This window comes from Magnolia sinica, chromosome 10 (genome assembly GCF_029962835.1).
Source record: "Magnolia sinica isolate HGM2019 chromosome 10, MsV1, whole genome shotgun sequence".
Classification (NCBI taxonomy): Eukaryota; Viridiplantae; Streptophyta; class Magnoliopsida; order Magnoliales; family Magnoliaceae; genus Magnolia; species Magnolia sinica.
The window spans coordinates 73,023,027-73,037,861 of record NC_080582.1 but is presented as its reverse complement, the minus strand read 5'-3'; the positions used below and the strand labels follow the sequence as shown (position 1 = coordinate 73,037,861).

Sequence of the window (14,835 nt, the reverse complement as noted above, 5' to 3'; positions counted from 1 at the left end):
CCATTGCGTTCTTCCCAGACTGCCCACCAGACAGCTGCTATAGCCATTCTCCAAACAACCTTTTCCTGTTTGCCAAGGACTACCCCATGCCAAGCAGCGATCAACCTATCTGGAGACTGAGGATGGACCCAAGAAATCTTGAACCAAGAGAGAACCACGGGCCAAATCTGCAGGATAAACGGACAATGAGTAAAGAGGTGGTTCACTGATTCAGCCTCCGCCATACAACATAGGCAGATATTGGGAATGCACATGCCTCTTTGCCTTAGATTATCTACTGTCAACACCTTTCTGCTACTGACCAACCAACTGAACACCACGAACTTTGGGGGAATATTCAAATTCCACTTAGGGTCCATCTTGGGAGCTGCCGAAACCATGAATTTGCTGTATATTTGATCGTACAGAGACTTGACCGAAAATAAACCTTTTTTTGTCATGAGCCCAAATAAGTTTGTCAGGGTTTTGAAGATCTATAGAGCTGCTGTTGAGAATAGCTAGCAGGCCCACTAGCTGAATAATTTCATTATTGTTTAGATTTCTGTGACAAGGGATGTTCCACATGGACCTAGATCCAGAAACCGAAACACAATCTGCTACTGGACTACCCCGATTAGAAGCCAATCGATATATGTGAGGGAATTGCTCTGTAAGAGGAGAATCACCAATCCAAATGTCATTCCAGAATGATATGTTTTTGCCGTTCCCAACTGAGAGCCGAGTCCCATTTATAACTGCCTGCTTCATATGAAGCATGTCCTTCCATACCGCTGATGCTTTATAAGCTGTTGAGTCTTTTGTCCACTACACTCCAACTGACTGACCATATTTGCACTTTATCAAGGAATTCCACTGAGATCCAGATTCAGTTCCGAGCCTCCAGGTCCATTTACCGAGAAGAGCCATGTTCATCCGTTTCAGATTTTTAACCCCCACTCCTCCATCCCGAGTATGCAAACACACCGTTTTCCAATCTACTGGGTGAAAATTCTTCTTGTCACTGTTACCATACCAAAGGAAGTCCCGTCTTAGGCCTTCGAGCTTGTCCAAGATAGGCTTCGGACATCTGAATAAAGACATATAGTATAGGGGTAAGCTGGATAGGACTGCTTTGATCATGGTTAGACGACCCCCTATTGATAGATACTTGCATTTCCAAGAGGCTAAATGTTTCTCGAATCTATCTATGACTTTATCCCATAGATGATTTGGAGGTATATCCACCGAGAGAGGCAAACCGACAAAAGTGGTGGGAAGAGAATATATTGAACAGTTAAAGAGAGCTGCGAACTCGGCTATCACCTTCTCTTCCATGTTCACACCGAAGATAGTGGATGTGGCCAGATTCACTCGGAGGCCTGACACCGCCTCGAAGCATCGAATGATGGTGCGAAGATTGCCTGCCTTCTCAATTTATTTATTTTATTATTATTATTTTTTAAAATGGTGTGAACTGTGGAGGTGCCTTATCTAGCAAGTCCCATCTTCTAAATCGGGGTGAGGTGTGCTCCCCTCTTTGAGATGGTGGGGCTGGGATTAAGAAATTGGACGAAGTTAACTTGACATTTTGGACAAATGGATTTGGAGACGTGGGAGGGAAGAGGACAGTCTGTGGAGGTCTATTCTCTCAGCCAAATATGGGGTTTCTTCTATGGGATGGAAAATCAAGGGATTTTCTCTACATCGAGCGTCCCACATATGGAAATCTGTTGCAAGGGTTGTCTGGCATGTTTACGAAGGCATGATCTTCTCACTAGGGAACAGAAATCGCATTAGATTTTGGGAGGAGAGTTGGGTTGGTAAAACCCTCTCTGTGAGGCTTTCCTGGCTTTTGCAGCTATCTGTTCTTCCCTGGAGATTTTGGTTGCTGACCGTTATTGTGGGACTGGGGAAAGGAGAATATGGCTTTCCCCTTTTCAGCGCAATCTTGTGGATGAAGAGGTCAAGCAGCTGAGATTCCTCCTTGCCCTTCTTCATGGGTTCAGGCCAAATCCAGGTGTGGATGGCTCTTATGGTTTGGAAATTCCATTCTTCTGGGAATTTTTCTGATATATCCCTATACTCTTCTACCTCTTCTCTGATTCATGAGAGCCGCACTTCTTCAGTTTGGTTCATTGTTCCCCCTCCCCCCCCAATCTGCGAAAGTGGCTGCTTTTGCTTGGTTAGTAGGCAGAAACCGCATCCTGACTGTCGACAATCTTCAAAGAAAAGGCATGATTCTTCCCAATGCTTGTTGGCTGTGTAAGGAAGCTGAGTCAGTGAATCATTTATTTATTCACTATGAGTTTTCGAGGGAGATTTGGTACAACATTCTGAAATCGTTTAGAGCCCTCTGGGTGATGCCGGTTTCAGATCTTGGCAGTTGAAAGGGAGCAAGGGCATCAAGTACTCTAATTGGGACCTCTCTCTCTGCTGGCTGTCCTTTCAGCTATTTGGGTAGAAAGGAATGACTGCTGTTTCAACAATAGAAGTAGCTCTTCTAATGGGGTTTGTAGTAGGGTGATGTATCTTGTGAGAGATTGGTGTTCCTGACTGTTTTCATGGATTGTTGGGTGCCTCTTGGCTGTTGTACTTTTAGTTTCCTCCCTGCCCTTTGCTCTTCAGTCAAATTCAGTATCTTTCAAAAAAAAAAAAAAAAAAAAGAGAGCCGGAAGAAGGGCATGTCTTTCAATCAAGTCCCAGGCTGAGAAATGCACTTTTTAGATTTGCAGCCAATCGATGATACTTGTCCCACTGTAGATGTGGGCATGGAGGGCTCCTATGAGGGCTAGCAACCCTCTACAGAATGATAAAAAACCCTGCTTGAATGCATTTATTTTGCTCAAGTGGTAGAAGTCCAACTCCAACACTCATGCCAACATCTACAATTACCTGTATGTATAACCTATACCACATGGTTCTGCCATGCTGTCTTCCATCTGGTATGCAAAGACAATCTAATACCCATCCTCAGAAGGGTGAATATTTATGCAAGGCCCTAGCTACCATCCAAAGAGGCAAGACAGTGCGTCTGACCCTGCTGTGTCAAATTGAAGAGAGGCAACTCTGGATTGCTGGCTACTGCTTTAGCAACAAGATGACTTGCTTTATTATTCAAAATTTGGGACCTATCTTTTGAGGACACTTGTACTGCCTTTATAGCATTCTTGAGATCAGGGTGGTGGTTGTTTGTTCTGAGGAACACAGAAGAACTTCAAATCTTCTTCTCTAAGATTCCGGCAACCTGCAGGTGCCTCCTCTTTAACATCACCTTCTCCAAACCAAACCCCCTCTTCTTCAAAAAAGACTGCCCCTTTCAATACTACTACAACCACCTTGATGTTGACCTGGTTTGACACTACCGCCGCTAGCTTCTTATGGGTTATTTATTTATTTATTATTCTAGCAGACTGAACCAACTTTTTTGTTGATTTGTCATTGATCTCCACCACTGAACTAATATACGACCCAATTGTGAACAAGGCCACATACTCCTGCCCCTCCAATGGAATCTCAAAAAATCTATCCCAGCAGACTGCATCCACTTAGCCCATTGTAAGATCTGAATAACCAGGTCATCTGGCATCGCAAATCTGGACTCTAGAAGTCTCTCAGGCTTGATGTTGGATTGCACTATTCATTTGGCCCAATCATCTAAAGCTTTGACCGATTACTTCTCTTGCATCAAACCCCATGTTAGGTCTGCCAATTGGCCACCACCATGTCCGAAACATCATCTGAGCAGGTTATGAGCACAAAAGATATATCCCACACCTGTTTATGCTCCTCGACAACTGATTGATCAATTTTACCAAAATTTTTGCTGCCCACAAATTCTAAATCACAACCACAAATATGCATGAGTGAGACACATCACTTTGTCGCCTATGATGATGTCACAACTCACCACCTTCCTGAATGACCTATCCTTGAACTTCCTTGCCACCTGTTTACCATTCCCTCTTCTTGCTTGACTTCACAAGAAAACCCTCCTATGAGGCAGGCCTGCTACGATGAACTGTCTCTGCTCCTTGTTAGTAGTTCCGCCAGCCCGTCTCTTCAGCTTCTCTGGACTACGCAAACTGAACCTCCAATCATTGCCCCTCACCCATTTGTCATCCAGCCTCGTGATCACATCCTCTGCTTCCTCTTTTGGGTTGAACCTAACAAACATGAAGCCGTGGATGATTGCTGAGGCTATGGGTATGACCAAGTCTGTCACATAGCTGGATCTGCTGAAATTTCTATGCAGATTGACTTCCAATCATTCTTCAGGAAAACGTCTCATGAATAATGAAAACCTCCCATTTGTACTGCACTTCTTCCTAGAAACAGGTAACCATTCACCCTCCATTTTAGGCTTCTTTCATCCAAACACCTAATTTTTTCTTTTAAAAGATAATATATCTTATAAAGATTATATGAATGATTATCTCATCTCTAACATGATTTTCTGGTTGTGTTTATATATATATATATATATATATATATGAAAAAAGAATTGGGCATTTTCCTCAGTTAAAATAAGACAACCGAACAATTTTTTTACATTGCCTGACCTAATTATGATGAACTTCTGAATGTTTGCTATGTTTGTCTATTTTCTTAAAACAAATCTTTGAAGTTTCATGAGAGTGTGAGAGTGTTTCGTTGCCAGTGGTTGGATGTATTCTACTAGACATATTACATTGATCTGTGAGCGTCTGCATGTTATTGTGACCCTCAATGATGTTTTACATTTTTACTGGTTGTCATTCATTATCAAATATTTGCATTTGGTCATACTTGTTTCCAGAAATAGATAGGTGTGAAGCTATGACTGTGAAGCTTAATTTCTGGTTTATGATAAATTGCATTCATTACTATTATTTACATTGTTACTTGTGGGGAGATTCCAAGGTTGTCATTGCTAGTTACTGTCTCTGCATTTCAGGTCAACAGAAGTAGAACATTCTATTCTTGAGGACCTAAGAAACCGAGTGCAGTTGAGTAGCCTGGCACTGCCGTCTATCAGCTTTTATACCTTTATTAACACACATAATGGGTAATGGTTCATCCTAAATTATTGATATTTTGTTGAACATTATTAGCCACGTTTCTTCTGGCTCTTTGCTGGTTTTTGTAATTTTTCCTCTTTTTATCGATACCTTTCCTCAATTGAGTATTGTTTGCCTTTCGGTTCTCTTACAGTGCCTGATGTTTGTCTTGAATGTATGCTAGTTTGAACTGTTCATCAATTTCCCATGATGGTTCGCTGGTTGCTGGTGGATTCTCTGACTCTTCCCTGAAGGTTTTTTTTTTGAACATTTTCACTGGAGCTTTTTTTTTTTTGCTGTTGTTAATCATGATTACTGCCTCCCTTTCTTACAGATTTATTCTTTAATTTTCTTGCTTTCTTTTCCACAGGTTTGGGACATGTCAAAGATCGGTCGACAAGCTAACACTAGTAGGTTCTCACCTCTGAGCCTTCCATACATATTAATCAGTGTCATTATATTGATGGTTTTTGAAATACTTGGAACCACTCCACTTTGAAAGTACATGTGGCCTGCCTTATTAGTGGAGTGGCCTGATTTTTTGTACAAGGTCATCACTGTGCATCCTACATTATGCATGCTCTGATGTACCACACCTGCCGGGTTGGCATGTTTTCTGCGTTAATGGGGCTAGCAAGCCTCTTTACATTTATGTCTGTCTGTCTGTATGGATGTATTAATCTTGCCAAGATGGTTCTGCTAAGGAGGTTGTGTAATGTGTATTAAATGGTGTTGGTTTCAGTTAATGTGCAGGGAGAAAACGAATCTGTTCCTAGTGAGCAATTGCTAGGTTCGGAGGATGGGAAAAGATCTTATACATTGTTTCAGGGGCACGCTGGGCCTGTTTATTCAACTACATTTAGTCCTCTTGGGGACTTTATTCTGTCTTCTTCTTCAGACTCAACAAGTATGTTTCTTCTCCTGTCATCTTACTTTCTTTTCATCAATGGGGTCCCTAATCTAATGCTTGCCTGCTGCAGTTCGATTGTGGAGCACCAAGTTGAATGCAAATCTTGTGTGCTACAAGGGTCACAATTACCCAGTTTGGGATGTTCAGGTAAACATTCTGACATTCTGGAATGAGCTTTTCTGAATGCAATTGATATGTGATGCCCTTTGATAGTAATGAGTATTGTCTTGACATTCATGGATGTTAGACTTGTTTAATGCCTTCATCCATGATCTGCATTTCATTTAAAAAAAAAGAATTTCGTGTGACTCTAGCGTAGAGTCCAGTGGGTGTAATACATACCTGTGGTTGAATGGGCTTCTCATGCCTGCTTAATGCACCTGGTTTTTGGGCTACATGGAAACTGGAATGTGCATTAATCATGTTTTTGTGTGTTTTCTGCCTAAAATTGTTGTTGACATGAGAATAAGATGTTCCCGTTCTTGAGATTAGTTAATGAATGCAACAGGATGATCCCGTTTTGGAGATTTGGTTATGAACGTAATAAGTTCGTGTCTTATCTATGATACCGTTTGAAAAGTGCTGATTTTTCTACCTTCTATAATTCTATTTTTAAGCTGTGCTCTTTTTATTTTTTTTCGTCAAACTCCTCCTTGGTAGTTTGGAAGGTTAAATTTATATGTCATGTTATTGAAGTTAGATGTTTTATAGGCAACTTAATATTTCACCGCCTATCAACTCACAAAAAAGAAAAACACTACCTGTTAATAAACTGAAATCTAACCACCTCTCAATTCCTTTCTCTTCATGATATGGGGAGATGGTCACTTGAACACGAAACCTAATGGCTTGGGCATAGAGATCCATACTTCTTAGCTGCAAAGCTCAAACCCTTGACTCAACATATCCATAATATGCTTCTTTTGAAGACTTAAATAGTTTTCTGGTACATTGGTGATGCAGGACATGAAATTCAAATATGATGTGCAAGATTTTCAGGCTTTAGATCATGTTAGTTTAGAAACAATTACACAAAATTCCATATCCCACACAAAAGTTCAAGCATTCAATCAAGGGGAATCTATGCAGGCCCAGGCTTACACAAGCTAGGGTTGGATCAATCAAAATTATAAACCAAACAATAATCAAAGGAGGGTAAATTTGTCCACACATGTACAAAAATAATTCCCCAATCTAAGGGGTTCACAGATTTCAATTCGGAGAACCTTAAGGTTAAAGAAAGGGCATAAAATTGGGGATTTGAGTAATTTAGGATTAGGGTTAGGGATTTGGGGTGAAAGAGGGTTGAAAGAGAAGAGAGAAACGAACCAGAGAAGCGTCACATGCATGGACAGCGGTGAAGGCTCAGACGCATGTGCGTTGGAGGTGTCTTGCACGTGTGTGGGGCCCATAAATTGAAAAACGGCCAGCTTGGCCCTGTTCGGCCAAGGGTGGGCCACAAAATCTCAAAATTTCAGCCTGATCTGATGCACGGTCCGTGCGTGGTGCTCTGCCGAAGTTTCAGCCATCTTGCAGGGCCAGATTCTGGAAATCTGCTGTAGAGAGAAAAATAGCTGCAATAGAGGATGAATTTGAAGCGTTGATGATTATAGGAGGAGAAATATGGATGGTAGAAGGTGGGAGCGAATCGTGATAGGTGTGTCTTCGCACCACGGTAGTCAACCCTTAGAGGAAGGGAGGGTTTCACACCCAATTGAATTTCCACAACTTAGAAATTTAGGGGAGTAGAAAAACGCAGAAATTTTATTAATATTCAATGAGCAAAAAAGACTACAAGGGGTGCCTATTTATAATAAAACCCTATACCCCAAAAATCGCGCCATGTGCGCAACCTATTACTTAGAGACGAAGTAATAAAAAATAACAACTAATCAAAGCAATCTAAACCGTTCATGATATTCCTAATAACAATAATAAGCAAAACCTAAAATACCAGATTAATTAGAATAGTGGGCCACGATCATGAGAACCCATGGTGGGATTCACATGACTATCGGGTCCACTCCAACGAACCAAAACGCAGTCCTCTAACTAGTAGGCCCTCCTTGGACGTCGTCATTGATCCAGATCGATGGCGGGGCCCTCCTCCTTGCGTACATGTGTAGGGGGGGCGTGCATGTGCACGTGATGTCCCCATCAATTGGTGTCTATTTGCTTAGCTCTTCCTGGGCCCATTGGTAATGGGGACTATAGTTTTGCAAGAATGATGTTTGTTAAGGTTAGGCTAATTGTCTTTTTTCAAAGGGTTGAGGGTCTCTTCATTTTGGAAGTTGATTCCAAGAATGCAGTTGCATTGTCTGGTTGTCATAGCTAAGCTCCTTGGAAATGCAACTCTATGTGATATCAAGCGATAGTCACCTCTCATTCTATCCGTTTTCTCATGTTTCTAGGGAGAAAAATTCTACAAAGGATGAGCTTGCAAAAGAGGGTTTCACGTTGATACTTCCCAAACGCTTTTACTTCTTGTCCTTGCATATTTTCCCCCCATCATTGCTGCCTTCTCATTCCTGCTCCTGTGTCATTTAAATTGTTGAGTTGCTTTTTGTTTGGATACCTGCATTATTAGCAAAATTTGTTATTTTCCACATAATTATGCTTTTGGGTGGCACATAATCATTCTTCCATCGTTTAAATTTGACAGTTCAGTCCCGTGGGACATTATTTTGCCAGCTCTTCTCATGATCGAACCGCTAGGATTTGGTCCATGGATAGAATCCAACCTTTACGGATAATGGCTGGACATTTATCTGATGTTGATGTGAGTATATTGTATCTACCACGTCTCCATGTGTTTTTTTTTTCTTTGAAGTTCTGAAACTTCATTTTCAAGATCTTGTAATTTCTAGAAACCTTGTGTTGTATTGATAAGTTTCCTTTATCTTATCTTGTTGTATTATCTACACACTTATTTTGCTGTATCTAGTGTTTGTATACTATAATCCATGCAAAGCAGGGATACATCAATGTTCACAAAGTCCCACAATATCTTCTAGTAGAATTTTTTGTTGTTGTTATTTCTCACTGCATGTTGAAGATAGGATGCCAATGGGCCAGGTCTTGGCCCAGTCAGTCAGCATGAGCTTGAGCTAATTCTACATGTCCAAGGCACAAGGCCCCACCAGAGTTGAAGATGCACCAATTTTTCTGGGACCGAGCTAGGCTAATTAAAACTTCTGAGCTGGGCCTCTCATGCAATTTCTCCATGCATGTTAATAATATTCAGTAAATTTATATACTAATGTTGACTATACGTTATCTTGTCTCAGACATTTTCCTGGCTTGCCAGATGACTACCCACTAATCAGGCATGAACTTCTAGACCTAAGTCACCCTGCTCAAACCATTAAGCCTCAGTTTAGCTCTGAACCAAGCTCGTAACAGACCAGGCCCGACCTCTTGACACCCTTAGTTGAAAAGACAAAAAGCACTCTACTACTTGGCACTTGCATAAATCTGCCTCTCTAATTTCAAACAACGAGATGCATGTGCGCACACGTGTATGTTTGTGAGTGTTTGCGTGCATGCTCATATGTGTAAAAATTAAACATTAACAGTTCTTAAATTGCAAACATTAACAGTATGGTTTTTTTTTTTTTTGAAAAGTCATTGAATATATTAATAGAAAAAGGAAAAACATAAGATTGGAGGCTGCACTGCCGAGGGAGCGACGCAACCAACTACACACCTAAGAAAATCAAATTACATCCCTTTAATTTATCAACATTAACTGCCCACTCAACAACTAACATCCTAGCTCTAGAAGCTACAAAATCCAATGAGTTGGAGATCCCGTCAAAGCATCTACCATTTCTTTCTTCCCACACTGCCCACCATACAACAAGAAGAGCCATTCTCCATAAATTTGTCCTCCTCTGCCCCAAAGAAGTACCATGCCACGCCTTTAGGAGGTTTCCTGTCGAATCGGGAGTGGACCAGGCCATATGAAAACGAGATAATATATCTGGTCAGATATGGCAAATGAAGGGGCAATGGATGAGTAAGTGATCTACCGATTCCTCATTTGACGTACAATACAAGCATACATTAGTGATAATCATCCCTCTTCTTCTCAAATTGTCTACCGTGAGGACTCTTCTCTTACCCACCAACCAACCGAACCACTATCTTTGGAGGGGCTTGGTACTTCCAAACCTTATTAGTGAAGACCTCTTCTCCCTTATCGGTTTTGATGTCTAAGCACTTGTAGAATGATTTAACCGAGAAAACCTTTGATTTATGGTAGGTCCACACTAACTTATGTGCACATTCCAGATTTATCTTGACATCTTGAATACGATTCAGCAGGGCAACATATTCTTCAACCTCGTGATCGAGGAGATTTCTTTCTACACTCCACATTCCACACCACCACACCCCCTAGCACTGTATAAGTATGATCTACTGTGATTTCCTGATTAGAAGCAATGCGGAACATTCGTGGGAACTCATCTTTCAAAGCTCCATCCCCCACCCAAGTATCAAACCAAAATTTGGTTCTATCACCTTTCCCTATTGCAAACCCAATCCCTTTAAGGACCTCCTTTTTCATGGATAACACCCCCCTCCAAACTACCGAAGCTTTGTATTTGGATGAGTCTTTGGTCCACCAACCTCCCTTTGCACGCCCATACTTTTGATTACCGAATTCCAAAGATTACCATCCTCCATTCCTAGCCTCCAAATCCATTTGCCTACTTTTGGGAGAGAACATTTTGAAACAGATGCTTCCCTACTTTTGCACCTGATTGTATTGCCGCTTCACTTTACTCTTCGTGCAACTAGATTCCTACCTAGTGTTTGCCGTATCAACATCAATGCATGTAATTGCTCCCTTGGGATACAAAAACACATTGGTATTGCAAGGGAAACATCGCATATGTCAGGGATATTTCATTGTCTGAGGGAAACATTGGGAAAACGATAGAATTTTTCAATAAAACTTCAAGAGATGTTAAAAGAGACATGATTATGCACAAGAAGTTTGCTCTGATAGGGTCCTAAACTATGTGTTGTTTGATAGAAGTGATACAATTTTATCCAAAATGAATTCACATTTTACTCCCTACACGGCAACATTAGATAAAAAGTATGTTAGAAACATCAATCAATATCATCTCATAATTTTTCTTTTCTTTCTTTTTTTCCTTCTTCTTCTTCTTCTTCTTCTTCTAATTTTTTTTTTTTTTTTTTTTTTTTTTTTTTTTTTTTCAAATTTTATCAGATTCGATTTTTTTGAAAGATGAAGCACTTTATTAGGGCCAAAGGCCAAAAGAAAAAGAGACAACAAAACAAAATAGAACAACAAAAAGATAAAAAGAAAGAAAAAAAAAGGGAAAAAAAGGAAACAACCTAAAACAAACTAAACCTAAAACCCCAATAGCAGCCCTAGAGAACAACTCAGATTGCCCAACCCGCTAATATAACAAAACCCTATTAAGAAGTGCGGTACATGGAAGAGTCTATAATCCACCAACTTGTGGGGGAAGAGCCATATTTAGCCTCCACAACTTTCTTCGACAAACTAGAGGCCTCAACACAAACCGCCAAACACATTTGTCCGGCAATGTAAAATTGACAACCTCCAACCTCTTGATCTTCATCGTAGGGACGACATGTCTCTCTCCTCTTGAGAATGTGAAATTTTCCATTAGAAGCTTCACCCGCCAAAGGAAATCTCTACGCAACTTATCAATATGCTCGATGACCACCTTTGGGCACTGGAATAATGACAAAATACAAAATGAGATTGGAGAGGGACGATTTGATCAAGGTTGGCCTACCCCCCAGCTAGAGCAGCTTGCTCTTCTAAGGACTCAACTTTCTCTCCATTTTCTCCAACACCTTATCCCAAAGGTGGGTTGCCGGTTTAACTAGGCATAGAGGGGGACGAGATGGGAGGAAGAGAAGGTCCCAACTTGACATTTGAGTATCCTTGCAAGACGAGAGATATCCTCCTTGGGAACATTTATTCTAAGAAATCCACTTTTGGACATATTAATATTCAAACCTGAAACAACCTCAAACCATCTGTTTGAGGTCTTCAGATTAAACAGGAAGAATCAGCCGCCTCGCAAAATACGATGGCATCATCCACAAATTGAAGATGACTAGAAATTTTAGACTAAGAAGCTCCTAAACAACCCTGCAGATTGACCTTTGATAGCATTTTACTAAGGGCTTTTGCTACAATCGCAAAAAGGAATGGAGAAAGAGTGGCCCCCTATCTAAGATCTCGAGAAGATTTTAAGAAACCAAAATGGGACCCATTTATAAGAACTAAGAAAGTAGCTGAGGACTACATCGAATCCATCACCTCCATTTCTCCCAAAAACCCAATAGACCCAGCAAATAATCTAGAAAGGAAAAGTTAACATGATCATATGCTTTTTCGAGGTCTAATTTGCAAATCACACCCCGATTACCCTATTTGTGACAGGAATCCAAACACTCATAGGCAATCGGAGCACTATGGATGATCTGCCTTCCAGAAATATAGGCACCCTAAAATGGTGAGATGACTTTGGGGAGCATAGCCCTCAACTGTTTGCTCAACACTTTAGCAATGATTTGGTACAGACTACCAAGGAGACTAATAGGCCTAAAGTTCCCCAGACAATTTGCACCTTCAAGCTTAGGAATGTGGGCGCAAAAGGTATGCCCCTACTCTTACGGGAGGGAAGCCGAATAAAAAATTCCTTTGCAAATGCCAAAATATCCAATTTAATTAACTCCCAAAGGGATTGAAAAATAAAAATTCCATTTATATTTATTTAATTCGGTAACTTACACTAACTGATTGCTAAATCAACTACTCTCAATTTGTACCAAGTCCAAATTCTTTAAAAAATTACTTAGAATTGATTTTTTAATGTAATTTTATTCTCATTAAAATTTTAATGTTATGTATATATATATGTGTGTGTGTGTGTGTGTGTGTGGAAACTTTTATTAAAGACCCTTCAAAAGCAGGAAAAAAAAATACAAAAAGATAGGAAAAACAGCCAAGAGCAACAAGCAGCTAGCTCACTAAAGATGACAGGACAAGGATTTCCTATTTTAAAGCAAAAATCTAGCCACTTCCATGATTGCTTCGACAGATCGGGAAGAGTTTTGGAAGCGCCTCCGTTTCTTTCACCCTAAACTGGCCACGAAATCACTAGGAGTGTCAAAAGCCAGATGGTTTAGTCTTTCCTTCACCTTGTTCCCCCGTGCCATGCCCATAACAACTATCAAACTGATCCTGGCATGATCCAATGATCCCCAAAAATATCTATGAAATAATCCCAAACCTTAGATGTGAAAGGGCTGAAGATGAATAAGTGGTCGATTGTTTCGGTGTCTTGATAACACATGCAATGCATGTTTGGAATGGCCAAGGATCTCTTTTTGAGATTGTCTATCGTTAGAACCTTCTCTCCCCACAAACCAAGTAAAGCTGATACTTTGGGTGGCACACCAAAGTGCCAAAAATTATCTGCATGCTCCCCTCAGCTCTCGCCATGCACATTCCAAATTTACTTGTAAAAGGATTTGATCGAGAAATGGCCTGAAGTGTGTTTCCTCCACACCATAGAATTTGAATTTGCTGCAAATGGGCCAAAAGAGCTACAAATTCTTCAACTTCACCATCCAACAAGCTTCTTCTGCAGGGAGGATCCCAAACCATGGACAAGCATCACAAGGAATAACAATCCGCCACTTTAAGAGCATTGGATAGGGCGAGGTTAGTGAGGTTAGGGAAATCAAGCTACAGTGGAGAGTCACTACTCCAAGTGTCCTCCCAAAATCTGCTCCTAGATCCGTTGCCCATGGAGAATGATATGCCTTGCCAAAATTCCTCTCCAATAGCTGATACAGATTTCCAAATGTAGGAGGCTCCATACAAAGAGGTTTCTTTGTTTCCCATCCACCCTCCCTAAGACTGTACTTGCCAACCATGATCTCGCACCAAAAAGCTCCCTCTTCTGCCCCGAAATGCCAAAGCCATTTTCCCAAAAGAGTGACATTCATGCCACCCAAGTCTTGCACCGCCGCTCCGCCTCAATCAAAAGGTTTACAAACCTAATCCCATTTCAACAAATGGAATTTAAAGCCTTTGTCGGATCCTCTCCAAAGGAAATCCCTCATCTTGTCCAACCTTTACTTGACTTTCTAAGGGCACCCGAATAACGACATAAAGTGTAGCGGTAAGTTGGATAAAATTGATTTGATGAGGGTGATATGACTGCCTAGCAAGAGGTAACGACCCTTACACTTAGATATTTTCCTTTCTAATCTCTCAACCACCTTGTATCACAAGTGATTGGCCGGTTTGCCTGTGCATAAGGAAAGGCCTAGATAAGTGAAGGGGACAGAACCAACTTTGCTTCCAAATATAGATGCGAGGTAGATAACTTCTTCCTTAGGTAGGTGGATACCCAGAATTTTGCTCTTCCCAGTATTAATCTTCAACCCTGACACCGCCTCATAGCAAGTAACCACTTTTCGCAGGTTGTCAACCATGAATGGGCCCGCTTCGCAGAAGATAATTGTGTCGTCGGAGAACTGAAGATAGGAAACATGTTCTTCCATTCTAGAGATGGAAAAACTGCTGATGAGACCGGTCTCTTGGCCTCTAGCAAGCATACGACTAAAAACTTCCCTGATGATTGGGAAAAGGTACAGAGAAAGAGGATCCCTGAGACGATTTAAAAAAACCTTTTGGCGTTCCATTCACAAGGACCAAAATTGAAGAAGAATTGACACAAGCTTGGACTATTTCCTCCACTTCTCCTTGCAACCCGGTCTTTTCAACATGAAATCCAAAAACTCCTATTCGATGTGATCGTAGGTCTTCTCGATGTTGAGTTTACAAATGATTCCCACTTTCTTTTCCTGTAACCAGGGGTT

At 40.9% G+C, this 14,835-nt stretch overlaps 1 protein-coding gene across 2 annotated transcripts in view; it reads left to right on the top strand.

The window, feature by feature from the left end:
* The window catches only part of LOC131216981 (transcription initiation factor TFIID subunit 5), a 76,639-nt gene that overhangs the window by 46,694 nt on the left and 15,110 nt on the right, over positions 1-14,835 (top strand). For both annotated transcript variants that reach the window (XM_058211636.1, XM_058211637.1), the window contains exons 10-15: positions 4,913-5,023; positions 5,200-5,269; positions 5,386-5,425; positions 5,758-5,922; positions 5,996-6,072; positions 8,588-8,704. In XM_058211636.1, the coding sequence (XP_058067619.1) occupies positions 4,913-5,023; positions 5,200-5,269; positions 5,386-5,425; positions 5,758-5,922; positions 5,996-6,072; positions 8,588-8,704 (580 nt within the window). The remainder of the gene's footprint in view (positions 1-4,912; positions 5,024-5,199; positions 5,270-5,385; positions 5,426-5,757; positions 5,923-5,995; positions 6,073-8,587; positions 8,705-14,835) is intronic.